The sequence below is a fragment of the Misgurnus anguillicaudatus genome, chromosome 15, assembly GCF_027580225.2.
Source record: "Misgurnus anguillicaudatus chromosome 15, ASM2758022v2, whole genome shotgun sequence".
NCBI lineage: Eukaryota > Metazoa > Chordata > Actinopteri > Cypriniformes > Cobitidae > Misgurnus > Misgurnus anguillicaudatus.
In genome coordinates, this window is record NC_073351.2 from 37,226,725 (window position 1) to 37,253,845 (window position 27,121).

A 27,121-nucleotide genomic window follows, 5' to 3' on the forward strand; every position below is an offset into this window, starting at 1 on the left:
TTAAATGATTTTCTGTAATATTTCCCACCAGGATGTTGTTATTGAGTTGAAATATTGTTTTCTCCCATTAGATGCTGTTGCAAGAATAAAGGAAATCATCTCGGAGGACGTTTTGCGGTTATCAAATGGGCTACAACCTCTTGTGATGCCCACCGTCCCAGTGTACCGTCAACCTCTTGCAGCGGCCGACACCCGACCCCCAAACATTCCCACGATTCCTGGACACAAGCCGCCCCCTCCTCACTCAGGGGTACGTACCTGCACCTCGCGTGTGTGGGGTTATAGAAGGCGGGATCTGTCAAGTGTGCGATCTCTGCTGATACAAACCTCCTACAGTAACAGCAGACAGAACGACTCTGGGCTTCAGATGTCAACCTGGAGTCACTGCATCTGCTAACACCCAGAATCAGCTTTGGTCACATGCTCGACAAAATGTTAATACTTTTAAAAAGAAAGGGTTGAAAAATTGCTTTAGTTCTGCCTTGAATAAGCTAAAGGTATTTGCACTTCACAAGACACAAACATTTATAGAAAATGTTTAAAGTGTATTTTTAATAATGTGCTGCCATTGTAGGGGCAATCTGTCCACAAAAAAAAAATGCCACTACAGGTATTTTGAAGCCCTTTCCAACTCTTGCTGTTGCAAATAAATGAGGTCCTCCATCGTTGTATAATTCATTCTTTATTATGTAAATTTAAAAACATATACAAACGACTGACTTAAACGTTTAAAGACAAACAGACTACAAAACCATCACTATCGCACAGCTGAGGTTGAAAAACTGTGTGGCTTCCTCAGCTAAATTCCTCCTCTGGTTTCCCAGTGATTCCCTTCCGCCCTGGCTGATTAGCACATCCACACAGGTGCGCAGGTGACGTAACGGACAAGTCATTCACACAAACCTAACGCCCACACACACTATACATGCTCACACGTTCACATTGGCCAAAACAGCCATGTTAGATAAATGATCAGCAACTATTTTAATGTTGTGTGATGGTTGCACATGAGTCTCTCCCCTGACCTTCTCTTTCTGATAGGGTGACCACCCGTCTCGTTTTCCGTTGCACTGCACAGCATTTTGAAACCTTTGTCGCACGTCACGTATACGGGAAATGTTGCACATTTTTATCAGTGTTGATTTTTAATTGTCATGTTAAGAAAACATGCATGCGTTCTTTAAAATGTGGTGTAGCTTCTGCAATATTTGTCAGCCCTACATCTATAAGCAGAAACCCGGTTGTACTTCCCCGGACACTGCAAGAACTGACAGGCGGATGACATCAAAGTGCAGTGAGAGTGATTCAAAAACAAACTTCTTTGTATGAATTCTTATATCGCTCTCGTGGCACTTTGATGGTTCTGGTGGTGATGCATGAAGCTAAACACAACCAATTACAACTATTTTAAAGCAAGGAAGTTGGGAATGCTGTGGTGCTGATGTCTCTCGCTCTCTCTCCAACGTGATAAACGCGGGCACATGCACACACCATTTCTGACTCCACTACCTTGTCTAACTTTTCAGAAAACTATATAACAGAAATGCTGTATTGTGTAAGTATTGTTATGAGCTGCTTCTTTCTTCTTCGTTACCAGAATGCTGTCATTAAAGCAAAGTATGTGTTATGTTTGAAAGGTTAACGCTTAAAGGAACAGTATGTAAGAAATATATATCAATTAATGATAAAATGGCCCTGATATGTCACTCGACATTTAGAAATAATTTTCATTTCAAATACTTAAATCACTGACAGCAGTGGTCTGGCCAGGATATTGTCATTTAAAAAGTGGAGTTGCAGCCCTCAACTGATGTTTATGTTGTCATTTTGTGTATTGGCCACCAGTTGTGTGATTGCAGTACCAGTTTTGGCCACAATCCTACATACTGTTCTTTTGAATTTCCTGCAGTAAGCATGTAATGACTGTCACCTCTCCGTCACTAAGGATCGTTGGATTTGCCCCACTGCCGTTAGTTTCTCAAAGAAAGCAGCTGATTGGCTCAATCCCTTGCGAAGGTTCTAGTTTTAATGCCGATTGCTCCATATGTTCACACATCTGATGATATCTGTTTAGCTGACATTTGTAAGTTTCGTGTTAAGCAAATCATACGAATGACACTTCAGATCTTTGATCCGTTTCCCGTCGTCAGACAGATTTGGGCTTTCGGAGCATCAGGATTTGTAATGTGTTTGATTGGCTGAGTAGATGACTGTGGCCATTTTGTTGGTTGCAGAGTGTTTTGCACACAAAGATATTTGAAGAGTTTCGTTGCAAAACGAGATAAATCAATTTTTTTACATTTTTGTCAAAACATGTTTAGTATTATGTTATCATGTTATTATTTTGTTTTATGGTGCTACTTAGCTGTATTTTTTTTTTTTATTTATATAGTGCAAACACAGAAAGTGACTCTATTTACATGTGGTAAATAACAATGAATAGAACAAAACGGAAAACAGAAAAAAAAACAAAAAACAAAAAAAAAACAGATAAGACAAACAAATAATAAATACAGCCATTGCCCATACATAATATGTTGTAAGTATATGTGTGTGTAAAGAATGAGGGGATATTTAGAGTAATGCATACACATTGAACAGTAGGTAATCCAATTAATAGATACATTTAGATATAAATTCATATGGTTAGAATAGAGGTAGAAAGAAAGAAGAAAATAATAATAATAATAATAAATATATATATATATATATATATATATATATATATATATATATATATATATATATATATATACCAATAAATAAAAAGGGGGGAGGTAGCACAAACAGAGGGGTTGAAAGATGAGGAAAATACATACACCACAAGCACCTAGCCTTGTGTGTTTTGAGGTATTGGGGACAGATGTGGCATCGGGCCCAAGGAGCAGCCCCTCATGGTCCCACAGGGTAGTTCCAACCTCAGGCCTACCCTGTTTTGTTTGAATAATGATAAATGAAAAATGAAAACCTCTAATGTGTGGTGCATTTAAAAAAATGGACATGCAGTGGAGATCCAGACCCGGGTAGTGGTCAGGTCAACACACAAGTCAAACTTACCCTATGTTATATTTGTAATATTAGGTTGATACTGAATTAATATGTTGATCAAGAAATCTACTGGTGTTTAGTGCATTAAAAACAGTGTGATGTGCAGTGCCGAACCAGGTCATAGTAAAGCCCTTGCCAGCACACACGCCACACTTGCCCTATATTTTGGTTAATAGCAATAATAATAATAATAATGATAATGATAATGATAAACGGAGGAAAAGCTGGGTCAGACTGAGGCTGGGAACAGAAGAGGAAAGATTATGGGGACAACCAGGTGGCAATTTCCTAAAACTCAATGCCACATCCATCCACCATCATCAGGCAGAAAATCAGAGGAGAGAGAAAAAAAAGGGGGGGGGGGGGACTGGGGACAGAAGGAAGATGGGGGAAAAAAGAATGAAATGTCGATATGTTTATAATCAGTACAATATTAATAATTATAATAATTAATTGATACTACTAATAACATTATCAATGTCTCTCCCTCTTCTCAGAAATGTGTTTGGGGGAGAAAATGAGAAAAACAACAATAATAATGTCAAAAACAATAATACTACTAGTAATAATAATGATAATAACACTATACTTTTTTTAAAATAGATAATTAATTAAATAGAAGAGTGAGGAGGGGAGTATAGATCCATGTATTAGTATAAATAATAACAATAAATACAAATGATAATAATGTTAATAATAACAATGGGTAAATAATGAACAATATATATTATGATTTTATATTTATAAACAAGTATATAAGGGTACTTAGCTGTATTTTTTAAGTTATGAAGGTTTAAATCAAAACAAACCAACTGCAGTTGCATTGATATTAATTGGAATGTACAACCAAAAAATGAGATTTCTGAACAATTAAAAAACGGTGGTTATCTCGTTTTGCAACGAAACTCTTCATTTGTAGGCCTGGACCGATCGCAACCATCCTTTAATGCGAATGAGCGATGTAGAGGGGCGGTCCGGCTCATAGCTACAGCACATTCAGTCTGAGATGGGCGCTCGTGTTTTCCTCAGAGGTAAAGGTTCTGGATACATCGAGCAGGCGTCTCGCCGCGAGTCTTTCGATCCGCTGCATCTGTACGTTAGGTAGAGTTTCTCCGCCCGCAATCTCTGCTCTTCTTCTTTTTGTGACTCTGCTTCTCATGTGATGTCTTTCTCACAGCCACCCGAATGCAGCAGGACTGGAGGCGCCGAAGAAACTGTGTGATAATCTCCTGGAGACGGTGAGTGTGTTTGAAAAAGTTGGGCTCTGTCGATCATGTGATGCTCTCGTTACCAACGTGCTGTTGTTTTGGCTCAGGTGCAGGCTAAACACGCTCACGTCACGTCCACGTATGCGCCCTCTGCTTCCACAGGTGTGTTGCTTAAACCTTATGAGCTGCTGCCGGATTGCACGTGTTTCCACCGAACTCATGGCGGGCCCGTAAAACCTCTGACATCTGGTTGAGGCAGGGGTGGGCGGCTTCGGTCCTGGAGGGCCGGTGTCCTGCAGAGTTTATCTCCAACCATAATTAAACACACCAGAAGCACCCAAATAAGGTCTTACTAGGCATACTAGAAACTTTTACGCAGGTGTGCTGAGGAACGTTGGGGCTGGACTCTGCGGGGCACCGACCCTTTAGGACCGAGGTTGCCCATCCCTGGGTTAAAGGGATGATGTCATTCAGTACATCATCGACTCGATCTTTCCCTGCACAGCTGCTGTGAGCAGTGGCGCCCGGTGACTTCTTTTCCAAGGGGCGCAAATTCAAAATATGGGTTCGGTGCATCATGTGAACCTGTGTGCATCATGCGTCATGTCAAAATACGTGCCTGCTGCACAGGCATCGAAAGGGTTTATGATAAAGGAGACGCTCACATTCACAAAAGACACAGACTTAACACTAAACTCTGATTACACATGAGATTAAACGAGTACCTAGCAAATGTGAGCATCACTTTTAAACTGCTCTGAAGCGTCTGCGGCGGGCACGTATTTTGACATGACGGGCCACACACGTGACGGACAACACACGTGACGGGCTTAAATAATGTTTTGACAAGCTTCCCATTTTGAGCCCTCAAAAAAGAAGCCACTGGCTGTAAGCTTTATGTTCCCTGAAGCCAAACAACTCACAGATCTTTTAAAAAGAGCTTGAATAACTTCTGACTGTCGCCTCAATGTTTGCGATGGCATAAAGATTATGAATGAAATTTGATAATTTGATTAGGTTCGTTTGTCGTGAAGTTGGTGAAAATGTATTTCTGTAAATGCTTGTTTCCTGGGCTCTGCTCCTCATATCTTTTTTTTTTAACAGTTGACTGATGTCACATCATTTGTTGCAGTCTACTCCACCAGTAACAGCTACAGCAGCCAATCCTGGTACAGGTACCCAGCGTATCCCGTGTCTGCTGGCTTCTGGAATAACTTTGGCCAATCCCAGCTGTGCAACAGTCCAGTGCAGTATCCCGTGTGGTCGCATGAACAAACAGCTTTCAGGGAGCAGGTATGTCTATGGATGCAACGCTCGCTGTTATAGGGAGTAGTGATGATGTTCAGTACTGTAAATGAGATGTTGCTTCTGTGCAACACAGATAGGCCTATTTCACAATATGGTGGCTTTGACCGGAAGTAGGAAATACATACTTCATGTTGCCCCACTACGATCGCCACTCAGTATAATAATGGACTGACAGCTGCTTGTTTTCTCCCAAACATGAATTTACTTGTCAAAAATAACAAAAGTAGATATTGTCGGTTTATGTGTTACTTGGAAAGGATCAAATAATGTTACAAATAATTTTTTAGCATTTCTTATTATTAAGATATATGACAGCTGGACATTTCAAATAAAATACAAAACCAACCTATTAATTTGCGTTTATTGTAATGACAAGGGTCTTAGTGTAGATGGAAAAAAGGAGTGGACCAAGCACTGATCCCTGAGGAACCCCAGTGATCATCTGGTGAGCTGTGGACCGCGCACCCCTCCACGACACCCTGAAGGATCTCTCAGAGAGATAAGATTTGAACCATTGGGGCAGAGATACCCGTGATACCTATTGATGATAGGGTGGCAAGTAAGATCTGATGATTGACTGTGTCAAAAGCTGCCGATAGATCTAGTAAAATCACAACTGAGGATTTGGATTCTGCTGTAGCTAGCTGTAATGCTTTTGTGACTGCTAACAGCGCTGTTTCAGTGCAGTGGTTGCATTTGAAGCCTGACTGCTTGTCATAGAGCAGGTCATTCTGAGATAGAAAGGAGGATACCTGGTTAAAAACAGCTTTCTCAAGTGTTTTCGCCATGAACGGAAGTAGTGAGACACAGGTCTGTAATTGTCAGTAAGAGAGAGGTTCAGTGTGACTTTTTTTTAAAGCAGTGGTGTGACCAGGCCCTGCTTGAAAGCGGATGGAAATGTGCCAGTGTAAAGGGAGGTGTTGATGATACAGCGGTGAAAATAAGTATTTGACACATCAGCATTTCTAAGTGGGCTATTGACACAAAATTTCCACCAGATGTAGCCATCAAGCCAAATATTGAATTTATACAAAGAAATCAGAACATCATTTAAGTATACAAGTTGAGTCATAATAAATAAAGTGCAATGACACCGGGCATAAGTATTAAACACATGAAGAGAACAAGGTGCAAAATGCCATAGAAAGCCAGGGGATCACCTGAAATCTGTGAGAAAACCTGCCCCCTATCGGTACTGTTATATTATACGTTATATCAGTAATATTGACAAACCGGCCATTCGGCTTTGAAAGGGGAATTTCGTTAAGAAAATATATAATCTGGCAGTGAACTTTGACCTTTATCATTTTGCAGGTGTTATTTATGCTCTAACAGCAACATTATACACAAACTAAAGTTTGAAAAATGGGATCAGGAAGAATGTGACCTTTAACCCTGAATAATGCGACCAGGAGATTTAACGGGGTCTTTAGTGCAGGTTGGACACAAATAAATCAAATGTGCATTTAAACGCAAGCAAGTAAAGCCATGCATGCATGCAAGCAATCGAGGAATAAAACAAAGCCACACACCGTGTTAAGATTGTCAGATCGCATCGTTTGTAATTAGACTGACTTATTATTTCTTTTCCAAAGAAATAAGAACTAAAATGTGTAAATATTTCTCAAAATGTGCACACATTCGACTAAGACCCCTGTCATTACAATAAACAGGAGCAGACACAAATTAATAGGTATGTTATTCCATCCTTTCCAACTAACACCTAGACCAACAATATCTGCTTTTGTTGTTATTTGACAAGTAAATTCATGTTGGGGAGAAAACAAGTAGCTGTCAGTCAATTATTATATTCCGGGCAAAGCCACCATATTGTGAAATAGGCCTTTTGACACACATTTCACACACAGCATGGTCAGATACTTTAGATTTGCTCCATCAATAAAACAACAATTTTTATTAAATTAACAGAATAGATTTTTTCATCTGAAGTCGCAGCTGTCTGATACAACAGTTCCAGATTACTCATTTAAAACTGTGTGTGGGTTGGACTATGTGGATTACGGGCACATGAATAGTGTCTACTGACATGTTTGCTATGCTATAAACATGGTTTATGGGGAAACAGGAAGTGTCCCCATAAACTGAACAGCTCAAAAAACTAAATGGTAGTTTTTCATCGATTAAAGACTGCCAACAGGTTTTTGTGACATTGGGGTTAGGGACTGGGGTAGGTAAGAGGAAAACAATATACAGTTTGTAGAGTAGAAAATGCATTGCATCTATGTAATTGTCACCCTAAACCACATGAGAGAGATAATAAACTCTAAGTCTAATGATGTATTGTGTGTTTTTATTCAGGATGAGGTGTCTGCAGGTGATTTGGTGAAGGTCGTGACAGACAGAAGCTCTGAGAGGTTGAATGTCTGATTTATTCTGCATGTTACAGTGATTCTGTTTTTTCCAATTCAAGTTTATTTTTTACCGTGCCTATGATCGATCTACACATGTACATGTCTGTTTATTGTGTGAATGTGTCTTATGTTCAGGATATTGATGCCACCTCTCGCAGTTCTGCTAACCTCAGGTAGAAAGAGACGAAGAGAAGAAACTTTGAATAAATGTTTGAGAGAGACAGGTGTGTATAAGTGAGCACACACACATTTTAGTTAATGTTTTATTTTGTTTTATTGGTCACATTGACATTAAGATGCTTTGATCTGTGTAGCTGATGAAGAGAAGATGAAGACCATCAGAGGAATGCAGTCGTTCTTCAGAACTCATACCGTATGGAGGAAGAAGTGCAGTCTGAATGCATCATTGCAACAAAAGACTTTAATTTTGTAAAATGTTTAGATGCTGATGATGAATCTGTTCCTATGTAATAAAAACACAAAGAGAGGCTTCTTTTAATTTTGTTGGCTTGAAGGAATAGTTCACCCAAATATTCTCATAATTTATTCACTCTTATGCCATCCCAGACGTGACGTTCTTCTCTTCAACACAAACAAATGTTTTTATTAAAATGCTGTGGTGGTTTTAGTTTCTTATATTGGGTTCAACGTGGTGAAGCCTAAAAACAAACATCCATCAGTAAAACCGACTCGATCAGTGCAGTGGCTTTATAATAGTGAGTCTTTTGAAGTGAAATCATCGCTTTGTGAGAGAGATAAAAATTGTAGCTTTTTTGCTAAATTAAAACTGAACTTGGCTGAGTGTAAATCTCCTCAGAGTTCTTGCGTGTCTTCTTGTGTTTGTTACAAAAGTGTGCGTGTGATTGGCTGGAATCATTTGTGTTTGATATTTCTCTTTTTTTGAATGCACACATTGCTTTTTGTGTAATTTATCATCTAATAAAATCTAATAATAATCATCTAATAATAATCATCTAATAAAATTCTGGGTCAGGGGTGATGATGGATGTATTATCAGTGAATCATGAGCATCCAAAAAGTGTCATGCCATAGAGGGTTAACACCCACTGTACCACTTGGACCATATACAGGAAATCATGTAAGTAGTCTGTCAAGTGAAAATTTGCGCAAGTGTGTATTTGGACAAAGCCTAAAGGGATCTATTATGGGAAGAGACGGACAAGTTGCAATTCTAGTCACGTGGCTACAGAAATTCCCCATCACATGAGCACAGGATGACGTCAGCAGCGAAACACAAACACAAGCGAGCGCTCTGTACGCCATGAGCGACGCGGACAGCGAGCGACCGGACAGTTTGGACGGATGGGTAGCGGTCAAAATCGACGCGTTTGACGACAGCGAGCTTCACAAACTGAGGTTTATCGTAGAATGGAACGAAATCGTATCAAAGTTCGCGGTGACGTGTCATAACCGGACGCTACAGCGCCGAGGAGACGCGAGCGGGAGCTGCGCGGGTTTGTTTTCCGTCGAGCACCTCGGGCACGTGCACGCGCATCTGAGCGCTGTCCGGGACGAGCTCGAGCCGCTCTTTCCAGACCTGACGCGCTTCCGCGAGCGCAACGCATGGGAGTTTCTGTTCTTCAGCGCCCCGCGGAGCGATGCCGACGCGCCGTGTAGGCTGCTGGAGCGATACTTTAGCACCGCCGTGGACGTGTGCGGCCGCGGGATCGTGCTTGACGCGCTCTTCAACGTCAACGAAAAAGATGAAGATGAATACTATGAAAATCTGCACGAGTTTAAACGCAACGCGATGCGGGACGCGATAACCCGCGCCGTAGACGCTTTGCGCGCGGTGAGATTAATTTCTGTTTTGTTTTGTACTGTCAGTCAGTCAGTCAGCGATTAGCAGACGTCTGTCATATTGTCGTCTTGTGCATAGTTGTGTCGATTGTGTCTCAGGTAATTTAGGGTTGCAAAGGGGCGTAAATACAGACTGAGGTATAACGTTAATGCAGGCTTGAGAGACATTCAAAATAGTCATGTGTCCAAACTTTTGGGTCTTACAGTAATTCTGTATGAAGCAGAATGTAGAAGGAAGAAAGAGCATCACAGCTACATGATAGCTAGCCTCATAAATTTTTGGAAAAAATTGTGCAAGTTTACATTTACATATCTGATTTACTTCAAGAAATGATCTGTGCGTGTTATGAATAAATGAAAGTAGATGCAGGGGGTGTGGCCTCATTTCACTAAGCAGACTGACGCAGTGCGTTGGGTGCATGTGAAATTGTATTAAATTATGCTGCAAGATTTTTTTAAACTACATTTAAATTTCCAGTTTATTCCAATTTATTTTCATATATTGTGTGTGTGTTGTAGTAGTTGTGATGATGTTGTAATGTAAAGTGTGTTGATGTTGAATCAGATTGTAGAAAGTCATTCCAGCACTGACGGCCTCGTGCGGCTGATGAACATCTATGAGGAGGAAGATGAGGCGTATGAAGAATTGGTCAGCGTTTCGACCCACTACCACCAGAACCTTCTGCAACCTTTCAGAGACATGAGAGAGCTCGCCACACTTTACAAGACCCAGATTCAGGTACACAATCAGATTTTTGTGTTCCTCGGTGGAAAAGTGCACATGTGTGTCATTGAAATGAGATTTCAGAAGAAGTGTGGTGTGATGCTGTGCAGTCTAAAACAGTGTGTGAACTTACTGAAGCAAACCAGACAATACTCACTTTCACTTATTCATGTACATTTACCTAAAACCTTGATGTTAGAGAAACGTCAGGACCATGACATTAACCTGTAATTACCTTTGTGTGTTTGTGTAGAAGTGCCTGGAGTATGAAGAGTTAGGACCAAAGCGTGTGTGTGAACTGGAGGCTGAGATGAATGAATGGAGCCGGCGAGGACAAACGGCCGTTCATTCAATACAAGACATCACTGCTGACTACTTCAAAAACACATCGAATGCTCTGAAAGGTCGCTAGCAGACACACACAGAGCTGCTTGGTTTATTTTTAAAAATGTGTCAACTTCCATTTATCCACAGGGTACGATTTGTTAACGAATCAGAGGGGGGAGCAGATGTTTTTCAAATGGTTTTATTCATAAAAATACATTACAAACCACAGTAGGCTTATATTGATGATTCAGTGCGTTAAGCTATTTCTTTCCACCTTTGAAATCAAATAATTGAATAATTAAAGAATAAATCCTGCGTCTTTTGTTTCATCCTGGGAGTTCCCCTCGATCCTAACGACGGTGGTTTCTGCAGTCTCGTTCTCAGTGATAATATTTCGTGGATTTTTTCAGACGGTCCGGTGAAATACGAGGATTTGCTGCTCTGAATCCTTTTCATTTGGGAATTTGTTTTCATTCTGATATAGAGGACGTCACGTGACCCATTCTGTGTATGCCACCATACTGGCACGGCAGGACTGCAGGGAGTGAATATAAAATGAATGGCGCCAACAGGAGTTTACTGCACACTTTAATTTAAAGGTCTCGTTCTTTCGGTGTTTTGATGCTTTCATTGTGTTAACAGTGTGCAATATAACATGTGTTCATGTTTCACGTGTAAAATCGTGGTATTTTTCACACAATTTACTTATCTCTATAGCACTGTTTTCACTGTCCTCAAAACAGGCGTATGTTTTTCTTGTTCTACGAAGTCCCTCCTTCAGAAATACGTATCGAGTTCTGATTGTGTAGTTTGTTTAGTGTGTTGTGATTTGATAGCAGCTTAGCTTGCCGTTGGTTTAGCTGGTGACTGACGTATTCCTGTGGGTGGAGTTTAGTCAAAAAACTGTTCTAGTGACGTCATTAAAGCAGGAAGTAGAGGGCTGTAGTCCAAACCGTCCGTTCGCTGTAGGCTTTGAAAGGAGAATTCTCTTAAAGAAAATGTATCGCCTGGCAGTGAACTTTGACCTTTACCATTTTTACAGCTATTATTAATGCTATTACAGCAACATTACACACTAACTAGGGTTTAAAAAATGGGATCAGAGAGAACGTGACCTTTAACTTTTATTATTTTTGCCCCCACCCTATAAAAATAATTATTCAGTGATATGAACATAAATCCCCCACACAAATCGCACCCTGTTCATAAAAATATGTTTGTATTTTTTCATAGTTTTAGTGATGACAGATGTTTATATGATTAATGCGTGTGTTCAGGTATGGTGAAACAGATGGAAGAGGATCAGAAAAGATTTGGTCATGCATCTTGGGCGATGGCTGTGCCCCGACAAGAGAGACTCAGATTGTTGTTGGCTAAAGAGACGCTGCAGCACATGAGGGCCAAAGAGATGTGCATCAAACGCAAAGGACACAACATACGTGACAAAGTGTGTGTGTGTGTGTATGATTATACGTTATATGTTTGTGTGTATGCGTGTAAATACTTGTACACCGCTAAACCTAAACATTATAAGCAGTCACAGGTTATGTGAATATCATTGATCTTCTCCTAACAAGATATTAATGTCTGGGTAGATTAAATGGTAAACAAACAATCATTTCTCATAATCAGACACCTGTTGGTATCAGGAGAAATGGGCAAGAATAAATGTCTGAATTTGTGACGCCCTAAGATGCTTTAATATGGAAACACCACAGAGTGGTGCAGTTTCACAAAACTGCTGCCATGTCAGACTCGCTTGCTGTATTTTAAAGTGCATTATGGGAATTTTCATGTGTGTCTGGTTTCCTTAAGCACCTCATAATGTCCCATTACTGAGATCTTTGTTGGAGTTCAAGGCTGCTGGTTACCATAGAGACGAGTGAATATTTCATTTGTGTGACGTGCGCACATCATTTAACAGAAGGCTTTCAGTGTTTACCATCTGTCTGTCTGTCTGTCTGTCTGTCTGTCTGTACGTGTAGATGAGCAGTGTGACAGAGAGCGCTGATGCTGTCGGTGAGCTGGAGCTGCAGTTTTATGAAACACAGCTGGAACTTCATGACTGCAGGTTTGAGATTCTGAGAAACGAGGAGCTCCTGCTGCTGACACAGATTCAGAGCGCACAACGACACATGAGAGGTACACACACACACACACACAAGTGTGTTCAACATCACCTACTGTTCTCAAGATGATTGTGTGTATTTGTGTGAAACAGAGCTGCAGGAGCAGGTGGTGTACTATGACACGTGTCAGGATCCCGAGGAGCTGCAGGATGTTCAGGTGGATGTAAGCCCCGCCCACACACACCTGCACCAGAGACTCAAACAACTGGAAAGTAAAAGAGGAACGATTTCATCACGCAGGGCTTACCTGAGAAACCAGCGGGTACGCACCCACACACACGAACACACACACACACACACACACACACACACACACACACACACACACACACACACACACACATATGGATGGGTTATATAACAATCCACTTGATAGCCTCCACTGGTAAAAGCAACATCATTGCAGACACACACATGCACACTTCTGCAGTTGGGTTATGACTCGTGAACATTTAAAGCTGGGGACAGATGTAAAGATTTTCTCACCGATTATGAATGTAATATGGTCATATCAGTTAGGGGGAACAAAAAACTACCAGCTTTAAAATAATGACAGCTGACAGGTATGAAACACAACTTCTGGATGTGTAAGCTCAAAGTTTGTCCAGTTTGGGAGAAGCAGGGTCATGTAATTCAACCAATCAGCATAAAGAGGTCTCTATATGTAGCTGTCTAACTTCTGTCCCGCGACAGTTTTTTGCTGGATCTTTCTTTCACCCCATCGCTTCAGTCTCTGCTGGCATATCTATCCCAGTCAAGGAGATGAGAGTACTCTGGGCTCGGGCTCAGCCCTCCTCTCGGACAACACGCCAAATATGCCTTCATTATCATATCTGATTACATGCTAATGCCAACTTGTGAACTATCTCTTATTGAACTTTTAATGAACAACAGGTGACTTTTGAATGTTAATCAATAAATATGATGTCAGTAAATCTGTTGTTGTTTTATCTGTTTTTGGCAGAATTGAGTAACCTGTGCAGGCTTTTAGCGTGGCACTTTGTTGCCATGATGGCACTGCGGTGGTCATGGATAGTGTCACAGCCCTATTTAAGACGGTGTTTTGTTTCTGGCTGGATGTTCACCAACATAAGAACCAGAAACCGGCTGAATTATTAGTTGATTAGTTGTTGACTAGATCACCCACTGACTAGTTGATTGTAATAGGTAGTTCCTCTTACTCTCTGTAGGTGTGTATGTTACGTGTGTCTCTTTGCAGGACGCGTGTGTTCAGGCTCACAAGCAGCAGCTGCACTCGGTACTGCAGAAATCCCAGCAGCACCGCCAACACCACACCGCACAGCTGGTGAGTAATGTGTCAGTAACCATGGTAACCACAACCCACTACATCAGCGCACAATTTGCATCGCACAATGAGTCATGATAAGTACAGATGAGTACTGTAGCATCCCGTGGGCTGGCTGAGTTGCCATAGTGACCCTCAAGAGTCCCAGAATGCCTTGTGCCTGTGTCATGTGACTTGATGATTGTACGTTTACAAGAACGTTTGTTTCTGCTCAAATGAATAAACGTTTGTGTGTGCGTTTGATAATCATTTAACAGAGTGAAAGTCTGTGACTGTCTAGTTAGTGAAACATGAGCTCTTTTTTAAAACCTAGTTAAGCTTCTTACCTAGACATCACAGATGTGCTGCTGTTGCTTGTTTGCAGTGCTATCCTAAGTTTGATGGAACCATAAATGTATTGAAATACTTGTATTTAGAAACGGGCCCTTTTTTCTACCTAGTATTGTGTGGGCCGTTTCCTTTTGACAGTTATTATAGTTTTGTGTTGTTAGCTTATCAGTGTGCTGCTAATGCGCTCAGTAAGTATCAAGATGAGCTGCCTGTAGAGGGCTTTAAATCGGACGCTTCATTGCAGATCTGTGGTGGTTGATACAGTCTTTTCTTGTGTCTATGCGTTTAGAAACGAGAGAAGAGAAGAGTCGAGGATCAGCAGATGAAGGAGTGGGTGGAGAAGGAGAGAGAGAAGACTCTTAATAGACTCCGCAGCTTCAGAACGGTGTGTGTTGTGCCTGCCTTTCATTTCAGTTCTCATTAGAAGAGTAAAGAAGATATTAAAGCGCTGCATCTAAACATCATTCTGTTCCAGTATTTTTAATGGAATAGGATCTGAAAAGTTTCCACTTCCTAACGGGTCTTCCTCTGTGTGTGGTTGGGTTTAGAGACATCAGGGCCAGTATATGCTAAAGACGGCTCGTTGGAGGCCGGAGTCGCGTGACTCAAACAATGATGACTCATCGCAACCTCTGTCGATCGTAAGTTTGGGACCGCAAAACTCCATCCCATGCAGGAAGGGACGGCGTCTGAAGTCAGGTGACATCCCGGTGGAGATACTGCTTCCTGGTGAACCTGCAGTAGAAAAACCAGACTGGACATCTCCACCCCAGGCTCCTCCTCCACCTCCTCCCCTTCCTCCACCTCCTCCTGCCCCTCCCCTTCCTGCAGCACCCCTCCCCTTGCGTTCAACTTTGCCAATCGCCGATTGCAAGCCGCCAAAAAGAAACACTATGGAGCAAAACGCTGGTGAGTATAAATCCGTGGCTTTTTGATTTTCCACCCGAGACAACCGAGCCTATTTTTAGGACGCTGAGATTTTTGATTAAAAAAAATGTCACAATGCAGAAAATCTTAGTGCTTCTAAAAATAGGCTTAGTTTTCCATTAAAATAGATATATCTTTTTTTCTTTTATCATTTGTAAATCTGAGTAAAGCACACATTTACACAACACGTTTTCTGCTGCTGGCCTGATGGATGAGCTTTTAGCGTCGCTGCAACGCGGTCAGAAGCAACTGCGTAAGGTCACGACCCAACCGGAGCGCGTGGACGTCAGAGACAGCCTCATGTCAGCCATCCGCCAGGGCGTGGCACTGAAGAAAGCCCCGCCCTCTGCCGCCCCCGCCCCCGCAGCTGACTCTGAGCTGGAGCGGAGCATCAAAGCTGCAATGCTGAGGATGAAGAAGGTCACTAATGAGTCTGATGATGAAGAAAGTGCCGATCCACCGTCCGGGGAGTGGGACAGTTAAAATGATACAACTACTTTAATCATCTGTGAGGTGTCCAGATGCACCAACAGATTATCAAGCCAAAGAGTTCAGCACTTACCTGGTAAAATGTTGTGTGAATGCAGTAAATTGCCAAGAAAAGCTCATTTAAATTTGACCCGACGGCCAAGGTTGAGATGTTTTCCAGTCTAGTTTCTTTGTATGAAAACTAAGGTGTAGCATTCGTAAGAAACTTCCCGTATGCATATCAATCATTTTTTGCTTGATCTAATACTTCATAATCCAACAAACTTCATGTTGAATATCACATGTTGGCTTCCTGCTATATTGTTGCATTTAATGGACGTTTAATTTGCTTTGTTTTTTTTGCACTGAAAATTACACAATTAGAAGGTTGTTTACAGTCCATTTTACTGTAATTGAGCTGTACAACTCTCAGTTGTGTTAATGTCTGTCTCACTGATGTCTGATGAGTTTCATTTGAAATTATTACATGAATTCAATCGATGCTGCAGGATTAGAAAGTTTGCCTTTTCTGCAAAGTCAGTTTGTTTGCCGTGAAATGTACACGGTAAAAAAACGGTTTGGTGGATTTAATAGAAATGTACCCCATCAATTTTGCAAGCAACTTTATTACATTATAACAATATTTTTTGAAAATAAGCTGATTTTCCAGCTCCCTTAGAGTTAAACGTTTGAGTTTTACTGTTTTGGAATCCATTCAGCCGATCTCCGGGTTTGGAAATGAACCGGTGACATTAAGCAGCGCCCGAAAACAGCCCCCTTGGTTACTTTCAATAGCAGGGTACTATTTTCGGGCACTGCATAATAAATAAGTTTATTTTCATAAAAAGTGGAGTGTCCCTTTAAAGGAATCTGGTGGATGTGATCCAATAGAACAACATTAAATCCTACTGGAATAAGACAGAAAATGTTGTAATGGTTTATTGGTTACCAGTTGATGGTTCATAATGGTATTGTAATATGGATGCTATTAGAATTTCAACAGATTTTTTGCAGGGCTAACAGTTTTGCTTAAAACGAATGCCTGCCAATAATACATTTGTTTTAAACCCTTTAAAGTATATTTTCACATCTGTGCTCATTAAAATCATTTAGATTATAATATTAAGAACTAGCAACTTTTATTTAGTACCATATCATAAAATCATCTGAAGACGATGGAAGGTTCTTTAAACTTTTATTAGGAACAATTTATAATACAATCTGATTCACAAAAGTAAACGTACAATAATTGATCATTTGAGTAGTCAAGTTGGTTTTTTCAGTAAATGTTTTAGTTTAACCCTTGTGGGATGTTCAAATTTACTACCCTTATGGCTTCTTCGTGTACCAAAAAGGCCACTAAATTAAATGCCTTTAAAAATTTTTAATGTTTTTTTTTTTCAGGTTTTTTTTTTTTTTTTTTTGCATAAATTTGTTAATCACCCTCAGTACTGATCAAAACTACCAAATGTTTACAAAATTTCATGATTTTAACTCTTTAATTGCCAAGTTCATAAATGATGTCGCTGATTTTGGGGAAAAATACACAAAATGACAGATTTTCAATATAAAAGTGAATGTGTACTGGATCTTGGGCTTGTCAAAGATTAGTAAAAACATTGGCTTTGACGCATTTTTAGTTTTTGTGTAGCATCAGATTTTATTTTTTTCTTCCTGATTAGTTGTTTGTGGCTGTTTTTGCCCCATTGACCTCCACTCTAATGCCATTCCTTGGACTGCAGAGCCATGACATCAAACAATCATGCATTCTTGATTGTTGGCGGTTTTTTCTTTTGCTAAGAGGTAAAATTTGTCATTTTTACTGTTGATCACCATGTGGCAACATTAACCCTTTAGTAGACCTGTCCAAAAAACAGAGCTCAATCTCCGGCCTGCACATTGAGTTATATAGGGTATGCATGCGTGCATGTGGGAAAAAAAACCCTTCTCTGCATCAGATTTATGAACTTTTGCAAAAACAACTTCAAATAAACTGAACAATGAAGGAAGACTTGAGGATGGATGGAGAACCAAACAATCAAACTAACTCTTAGGGGCGGTTGCCCGGACAGGGATTAGACTAGTCCTAGACTAAAATAAATGTCCAAGAGCTGTCCAAACTGAAAACAACTTGTACTGACATATCTTAAAATACATCAGTGCCCTTTGTTTTGCCTTGAAATGCATGCCAGTAATGTTTTTTAGTAAGGCATGTTTGTTAAAACTAGTTATATTTCCTAATTAAACTAAGGCCTAGTCCTGGTTTAAGCTAATCCCTGCCCAGGAAACCACCCCTAAGTGTGTGTGTGTGTACGCTTGTGTGTTCAGTCTTTCCAGCAAGACTTGTAGCATATCACTTGGTGCTCTCTGCAAGTGTGTCCACCACAACAGATGAATGTTGTTCTTTTTTGTTCTGTGCACCAATTGCGTCTTCCCCTCTTCACTCCTGAGCTGCTGTTGCCTGCTGGTTTCTGTAGATTTGTGTCTAGAGGGACAGAGACATACTGAATCTCTCTCACCAGTGCACTAGCAACTGGTGCATGACGGAGGTGATCCTCAATACTAACCCTTACCCCCCCCACACACACACAAATATGCTGTTATACTCCATATAACTTAAAGGTGCAGTGTGTACATTTTAGCGGTATCTAGTGGTGAGGTTGCGAATTGCAACCAACAGCTTAGTCCACTGCTCACCCCTCGCTTTTGAAACACATAGAGAAGCTACGGTAGCTGCCACCAGACAAACTTAGTAAAAAAAAAAATTCCATTAAGGGCTTCTGTAGAAAAATGGTGGCACAAAATGGCGACTTCCATGTAAGGGGACCCTTTTTGTATGTAGATAAAAGGTCTTGTTCTAAGGTAATAAACACATAACGGTTCATTATAAAAGGTCTTTATACACCCCTGATAATATAGTTTTGTATATTATTTTGCATTTCTGTCAAGAGATGCTTCTAAAAATTACACACTGCACCTTTAAAGCTGACATAGAATGATTGAACGGGGTATTTATTATGTGACATGTAGACAAATATTTTTTTTTTGGGTCTGTAATGCCTTAGAAGCTTCCTAAAAACCTCTCTCAGATAGCTCTATTAGGGTGGGGGATTTTAAACAAGTGGTTTTGCACCTATTTATCTCCCCCTACTGGCTTAACTTGCAATCTCATTACTGATTGGCTGACTTTGCTGCCACTCAAAAAATGTAGCCAATTATTTTAAAGTGGAGGGGCAGTGAGATGCCTGTGATGTCATAAGCATCAGTTTTTCAGATTGGGCCGTTTTCTGGCTGACATTTCTAAAAGAGGAATTTCTATGAGACTGAGATGTTTAGCATGTCTAGCACTTTTTGTATGTTCGTGAATGCGGGTAGACTACCATTATTCAACAAAGACAAGGTAAAACTGTTTTTTTATTCTCTGTCCCCTTTAATTTACAAGCCAGAAATTAAGCTCTGCTCTTTGAACAGGCCCACCAAAGGGCCAATGGTGCCACATGGTAATCGACAGCAAAAATGAAAATGACACATTTGACCTCTTAGCAAAAGAAAAAAACACCAACCATCAAGAACGCATGATAACAAAGTGTCACGGCTCTGCAATCAAAAAAGGTTGCCATAATGGAAGTCAATGGGGCACAAAAAGCCACGAACAACCAACCAGGGAGAAAAAAATATAATCTGATGCTACACAAACACCAAAAATGCATCAAAGCCAATGCCACCACTAATCCCCGACAAGCCCAAGACTGTAAAAAAGGTTTAAAAAATCCAGTCCACAATCACCCTTTATATTGAAAATGTGTCATTTTGTGTATTCCCCCCAAAATCAGTGACATCACTTGTGAACTTGGCAATTAAAGAGTTAAATTCATGGAAATGTTGTAAATGTTTGGTGGTTTGGATCAGTACTGAGGGTGATTAATTTTGATAAATTTTTACAGCCGTTCAATTCAGTGACCCTTTCTGTACACAAAGAAGCCGAAAGGGTAGCAAATTTGCCCACGGTATATTGTTGAGTTTTTCAAAATATGATTTGTCAGCAAAAATCATTCAATTTGCTGAAACAGAAAGTTGTGGCCAAATTAAGACACAAAAACAAAAATGGCCTCAACCACCTCAGGGTTAAATGTTAAAAGATCATTCATTTTTGCATAATTTTTTACGCCCCGGGTGAAATCTGATTGGCCCCAGAAGTGCCCCTGTCCTGTCAGTCATCGCTGATTTACACCAGAGCATTCGATTGGTCGGCTAATTCGTTGTTTGAAAATCAGCAAGCTGCAACGGTTTATCTCGTCAGTCAGTGTTCCGCCCTATTGTTTTGACTTTAATAGTCGGGTAAAAATGCTTCTGGGATCGATTTGGCGGGTTTCATACATTTGCATTATAAAAGTTAATTTGTACACAAAACCCAAGTGTGCACTTCCAATGCTGTGATCTTCAGGATTCTGTTAAGTTACCATCAACAGCCGGTTCTGCATTTTAAGGTAAGATCTCTAACTTAGTACTCAAAACCGATCCCCATCTCACGCGCAACTGTTCAGCCCGTGTTTTAGGAAAATGATCACGTGGCCTTCATTAAAGGTGGAAGGATTTTGTTCGTCAACTGTGAGTCTTTAGATATTAGGCTTGTTCGACTCCATGCGGCGCCGCAAGAACCCTCAGCCGGACGACGTCAAAGCACCGCGAGAGCGACCTGCGAACTCATACGGAGGGATCTCCTTTAAATCGCCCTCGCGGTACCTTGACGTCATCCGGCTGAAGGTTCTTACGGCGCCGCATGAAGCCGAACACACCCATTGTGTTTTAAGTAATTAAAGTAAGTTAACTTAAAGTCCTTGTATTTGGCCTGGGGTCAATAGTTTTGATTGGCCATTGAGTTGTTTTAGTTAAGCAGATCTGGAATCCGTGGAGGAAAGCGCTTCTGAGATTTCGGAACATTTAAAAACAGGGTAGGCTAATAATAGACCCGTTGTATAATAATAAGTATAGCCACCATTGTAATCATAAGTCATATTCCGTGAAAATGTTTGAAATATATATGATTAAGGCACAGTTCTAACGGCATGTAAGGATAATGATGTGTGTTTTTAAGTCTGATGCAGGTATAGTGGGGTCTGTCAAGTGTATTTAACTCTAGTATAGAGTGCTGCTGTGTTGACATTAAAGAGCACCTATTTCATTTCCAAAAAACAACATTATTTTGTATAATACAATGTGTTTGTGTGGTTTATGGTTAAAAACACATTATTTTCCACATATCGTACATTTTTGTAGCTCCAGATTTTGCTCTCTTCCTGAAATGCACTGATTCATGTTAGGGATCGACCGATTATCGGTCTGTCCGATTATCGACGTCGATATTAAGCATTTTGCAGATCATCGACATCGGCCGTTCTAAAAGCCAATTTGCAGATAAAGTAATGTAATTTTGAAATGCGCTATTTTGGCTCCGATGCAGCCACGGGTTTAGTGAGAACCGTCAAAACAAGGAACACGCTACTGTAGAGCAAAGCCCGCCTACCGCCCATCTGATTTGTTGAGAGTCACGAGTCCGGCCAGTCAGCGCAGGAAAGACACCGCAGAAAGCACTTGCCAACTCGAGCTGCTTTGCAATGATTTCGCTCTGCAAGCGAGTTGGACGTTGCAATACAGGAGTTTAGCATGCGTTTCAGGCAGTTGATCGAGCTGGCATTTGCACATCATTGTAAGGCATGTCATTTCAAAAATACAAGCCATTTTAGAGCATAAAGAACTTGAGCGCTTCAGTCTTCACTCATTGCGCTCTTATGCACGTGCACACAGATGCCCCTCAAGCTGCTCGCAACAAGTGACAAATGCAGTTATTTTTTGCGACTTATTTATTACACATAAATGTTCAGATACACACACGCGTATGCTTAAATGCCTGAATTGGCAACATGTATGCCTATACTTAAGGAATAGGCTATTAAACCAACTAATTGTGCCTATAATATGGTGTTAATGTTATAGTTTAATAAAAACATTTGCAGTTATTTAACAACTACACAACAAAGCTATGAAGGCAATTCAATTATTTACACTTATTCAGGGCTCAAAATTAACTTTTTTATTTGGTAGCACTGGTGCTCCCAACTTTAAAGAGATAGGAGCACCAGCAAAAATTTAGGCGCATCCATCCAAAAATTAAAAAGCACCACAACTACAATGTAAATGTTAATAGATTTATTTTATTAAAAATAAAACACCACCACCGGGCTTTACACGTCCTATGGCCAGCATTTAAAAGTTGGTCTTCTATTTTATTTTATTTTATGCTGCATAAATTCCTAAATTAATATCCAAATGCTGTTGAAATAGTATAGCAGCAATAATAATTTAACAATTACAGGTAACATGATTAAGATTTCATAGAAAATCTTGCACACACGTAAAACACTGATTAATTGTGACATTACAAAAGTGACCCTAATATAGAAGGCTAATATATATTGGTATTGATAACTGCATTACCAGGATGCTTTTACTACTAAATAGGCAATGTTTTAAAAAATACAACAAAAACATACCATCAGCATTGTGGTATTCCACAGCAACATGGACCACAAGGATGTTTGTCGAATGTCCATTCACCAGCGCATGCGCACATACACCATCAAACACACTTTGACAGACAGGTCGGTGTCTCCATCAATAATACACACATTTGTCATGACACGTCTTGTGTTTTTGGCACTTTCGCCATGTTTAAGCAAGGTACGTCTGGCGCTTAAAATGTTTTGATTCCGCCATTAACGCCGTTTTACAGGATTTACAGTAAACACAGTAAGTTACATTTTCATAGCGGAGACACTCGAAATCTTTAAGCCACTCTCTCTGAAAGGTTTAACGTCAACTCGTATTTTCCGGTGGTGGAGTTACACTTGAATGCCGGATCGTCGTCAAAAAATACAGTAATAACCTTGGCTGTAATCGGCTCGCTCTCGTCATGCTCGCGACGCGTTCGTCTTTTCACATTTCCGCGCTTCACGGCAACAAGGAATGACTGACGCTCATATTAGCCAATGTGCGGTCTTCATTAAACGCAAGAACTTAATGGTGAAATTTGATTGGTTATGTATCGTTGGAGAGAACACTGAACCTGGGACAGCGCCAGCACGCAGGATCACAATCAACTCGCGTCACAACTAGGGGTGTCACGATTCTCCAAATCCTCGATTCGATTACATTTTCGATTCTGATGTCACGATTCAATTCGATTCTATTATTATTATTATAGTTTCACATTAACATGCACATTGCGTGCTTTTCCTCGCATGGGGGTTTGTGGGCTTTACTTTACGCGAGAGAGCTTGTAGAGAGAGAATTCCTTCTTGCACGCAGATAGACCAATGCGCGCGTCTTGGACTCCTATTATCTGAACTAAAACCGGTGCGTCATAAGCAGCTGCTCTTCTCTCTGTCTCACGTGCATGCGCATCTCGCATCTGTCCAAAGTCTAAACATAAACTAAAGTAATAATCCTTACGTATTTGTTCAGTTTTATGCGTTTCATGCGAGCTGAGGCAAACTATACCTTTTGTTTAAGATAGAACCCGCTGCATCTTGGCGGCTCTCTCGTGCACGTGCAGAGAGCTGCGCTCTGTCCGAAGGCAGATCACAAGGTAGTAATCCTGTTTATGATATGCATTTCAAGGAGCAATACATCCCTCGTGTTTAAAATATAAATCGCGTTCCGCTGGATGGATGTTTTTAAGGGCACTTCTGAGAGTTTATTTTCCCCCGCTTGGCAAGCCGACCGGACGTGACATGGGGGCGTGGCAGCATCGACGATCCACTTTTTTAATTCGAAGTTCGAGGTTGTGACTTAATTTCGATCGATTTCGATTTAAAATCGAAATCGTGATACCCTTAGTCACAACAAAATGGGCAGTCGCACAAATGCTCCCAAATATATTTTAAGGTCGCACAGATTAAATTTCGGTCGCATATGCGACCAAAATGGTCGCAATTTCGAGCCCTGCTTATTATATAAATTCAAATTGTTTAGTTAATTGTTATATCCATAGGATAGTTCATCGATTGATGTTAAAGACGATTAACTGAATACTTCTATTGTATGCAATGATAAAATCATCAGAAAGTAATTGATATATTAAATTTAATAATTTTTTATGGATATATAGTTTATGGGTGCTTCATGCTCTTTTTGTTATTATTAACATAATTGTTATAATTACCATTCCTTAGAGTCAGAATTAAAGCAACACTATGTAGTTTCCATGTAAAAATGACTTACAGCTCCCCCATGTGGTTGAAAAGCGCAACAGTGCCTGGTATCAGACACTCTTCTGCAGGCAGGGGGAGGGGTGGGGCTGTGTGCTCTACCCTCCACCGCCACTTTCAGAGTGTGCTTGTAGCAGCTAGGAGGCTGCTCAGATTGCAGCAACAGTACAATTTGTCCAGTTAAAAGTGGTTCTATCACTGAAATAATTTTAGAGACATTATTTAAAGGTCAAAAACTACATAGTGTTGCTTTAAAATGGTTTCTAAGCATTGAACGTTTTTGTCAGAGCCTGTGTCTTAAAGGTATTGCGGAGGATTTTCTTTTTCCGGGTGGATCATCAAGACTATTGGTTCTCCTAGTTGTCAGTCAAGTGTTGCGCAATTGCATTTTTTAAAAAGTGGAGAAGGCGGTTCTTTACTAAAATTCGAGAAAATCCTCCACTACACCTTTAATTTTGACATTAATTTTCAGTTTTACACCAGACATATCGGTTCAAAATATCGCTTACCGGTCTACTCGATCTGTAATAATCGGTATCGACATCGGCCCTGAAAAATACACATCGGTCGACCTCTACAAAACTCATCGATTTCAAAAGCGCTGTGTCCCTGACTAGGGCTGGGTATTGGCAAGGGCCTCCCGATACGATACGTATCACGATACAATACAATGCGTTGCATGTTGTGATACATTGCAATACTTTTTCTTTTTTATATCAAAAATGTGAAAAAAATACAGCTGAACACCTGCAGCTCTTTGAAAGCTGCAGGTGTTTTTAAATTGTCTGCCATTTTCTCACTCCCTCTAACTTCTGAGATATTGGCTGAATGGCCGTATATGGCAGACAACTGGACAGTGACAAGTACAGCAGCGGCAGAGGAGGTCGTTTGACGCACACAGATGAATTTGATGCTTTTAAAATATCGATACAAGATGTCTTCAAGTTCTTGTGAACCCAAACAGCCAGCAGACTCGGACGCTGTCTCTCATTTCACAGGTTGCATCCTCTAAGACAGTGTTCTTCACTCCCAGCCCTGGAGAGCCGGTGTCCTGCAGAGTTTAGCTCCAACCTTAATCAAACACACCTGAGCAAGCTAATCAATCTCTTCATGATCACTAGAAGATCACAGGTAGGTGTGTTTGATTAAGGTTGGAGCTAAACTCTGCAGGACACCGGCTCTCCAGGATTGGGAGTGAAGAACACTGCTCTAAGACAGTGTTTCCCAACCCTGGTCCTCGGGCACCCCCTTCCAGAAAGTTTTAGATGTCTCCTTATTTAAAACACCTGATTTGACTCATCAACCTCCCTCCAAAATGGTAAAGACGTGTCCCTAACAAGCTGATGAGTTAAATCAGGTTTGCCTAACAAGGAGACATCCAAAACTTTCTGTGAGGGGGCGCCCGAGGACCAGGGCTGGGAAACACTGCTCTAAGAGGTCACATTCTAAAGTTGCATACATCACTGAGGCTGTCTCATTTCAGAAATGTAAGTAGGACTCTCTGACGGCGACATTGGAATGTGCTCTTCTTTCACAGGAATTTGGAGGATACAAGATGAGGTGTATCCTTTGCTGCTGCAGATAGCCCACAATTCTTTGCGTTGACATCAACAACTGCTTATTTGAAAAAAAAAGTTATAATTATTGCCTCATTACCAACTTTCCTTAAATCTCTGGTAAAAACTGATGAATTTGGTTCTTCTTGATATCCTCCTCCTTTGCCTCCGTAATAGAAATCTGTTGTGCATTCCCCTCAATTCCTCAAGCAAACGCATTTTTATGTGAAATTTCTTTCCAAATTTATCAAAAAAATTTTATTCACTCATTTATTTACAACACAACGACGCTGGTGAACATGTTGGCGTAGCAATGTGATACTTCCTGTTTCCTTTCCTGCATGTGTGGCCTATGAATGATGTGTGTCCTATGAAATGAGACACAGCTAGAGTTAGTGCGCCGTTTGCAAGGGGAGGCAACTGATATCAGTGATGACCCGCTGGTTTGGGGGCGGAACAATGAGGCAAGATATTCTCTCTTGTTGGCCAGCAGCCATATTACCCTGTAGCCCAAGACAGCTTGCCCACTGAAACTAAGTAGGGCTGAGCCTGGTCAGTACTTGGATGGGACCACCTGGTAAAACCAGGTTGCTGCTGGTAGAGCTTTTAGTGAGACCAGCAGGGGGTGCTCACCCTGTGGTCTGTGTGGGTCCTAACACCCCAGTATAGTGACGGGGACACTATATTGTAAAAAAACTCACCGTCCTTCGGATGAGACGTTAAACTGAGGTCCTGACTCTCTGTGGTTGTTAAAAATCCCAGCATGTCCTTTGAAAAATAGTAGGGGTGTTCCCCGGCATCCAGGCCAAACTTACCCGTTGGCCTACTAATCATCCCCTCTTACTAATTGGCTATATCACTCTGTCTCCTCTCCACTAATAAGCTGGTGTGTGGTGCCAAAAATTATTTAAATGTAACTTATTATTATTATTATTAGATATTCTCTCTTGGTCACTCAAGGTTGTGAAAGTGTCAATCTGCGCTACCAGTACCTCCTCAGCACGGCTGTGAACATTATAACACCAAAAAGATTTCTCACTTGAACCAAGTGTTGTTTTAGGGATGGAAGGGCTACAGCACGCACATAGGCGCCAATCCGTGGGTGCTCCGTGGCTGGACTCGAGCACCCACCTAAATGGCCAAGCACATATTTGCTTCACATTTTGCATCTAAAACCATGTGGAAAATGTGACCGCGCTGCTTTCCTCCTTTTCAAAGCATGTGGGCGCTCCAGAGCATCTGTCGTTGCTAAGCAACCTAAGCATTGCTTGACATTGTGACGAGCACCTACCGGCAGAAAAAGAAACCGGCGCTTGTAAACACACAGAGA

The 27,121-nt window shown here is 40.8% G+C and overlaps 2 protein-coding genes across 2 annotated transcripts; both read left to right on the forward strand.

Annotated features, from left to right (window-relative positions):
* Positions 1–4: 4 nt before the first annotated feature.
* LOC129419238 (uncharacterized) lies at positions 5–8,424 on the forward strand. Its single transcript, XM_073853946.1, has 8 exons — positions 5–34; positions 162–250; positions 4,078–4,149; positions 4,226–4,286; positions 5,361–5,549; positions 7,884–7,939; positions 8,072–8,160; positions 8,251–8,424. Exons 1-8 carry the CDS (start codon positions 5–7, stop codon positions 8,367–8,369), a joined length of 705 nt encoding a protein of 234 aa, XP_073710047.1. The 3' UTR covers positions 8,370–8,424.
* Positions 8,425–9,143: 719 nt separating this feature from the next.
* On the forward strand, positions 9,144–16,894 carry whamm (WASP homolog associated with actin, golgi membranes and microtubules). Its single transcript, XM_073853933.1, has 10 exons — positions 9,144–9,749; positions 10,323–10,496; positions 10,735–10,885; positions 12,086–12,255; positions 12,794–12,950; positions 13,030–13,199; positions 14,157–14,243; positions 14,863–14,958; positions 15,122–15,485; positions 15,706–16,894. The coding sequence occupies exons 1-10, from the start codon at positions 9,219–9,221 to the stop codon at positions 15,981–15,983; spliced, it is 2,178 nt and encodes a 725-aa protein (XP_073710034.1). The 5' UTR covers positions 9,144–9,218; the 3' UTR covers positions 15,984–16,894.
* The last annotated feature ends 10,227 nt before the right edge of the window (positions 16,895–27,121 follow it).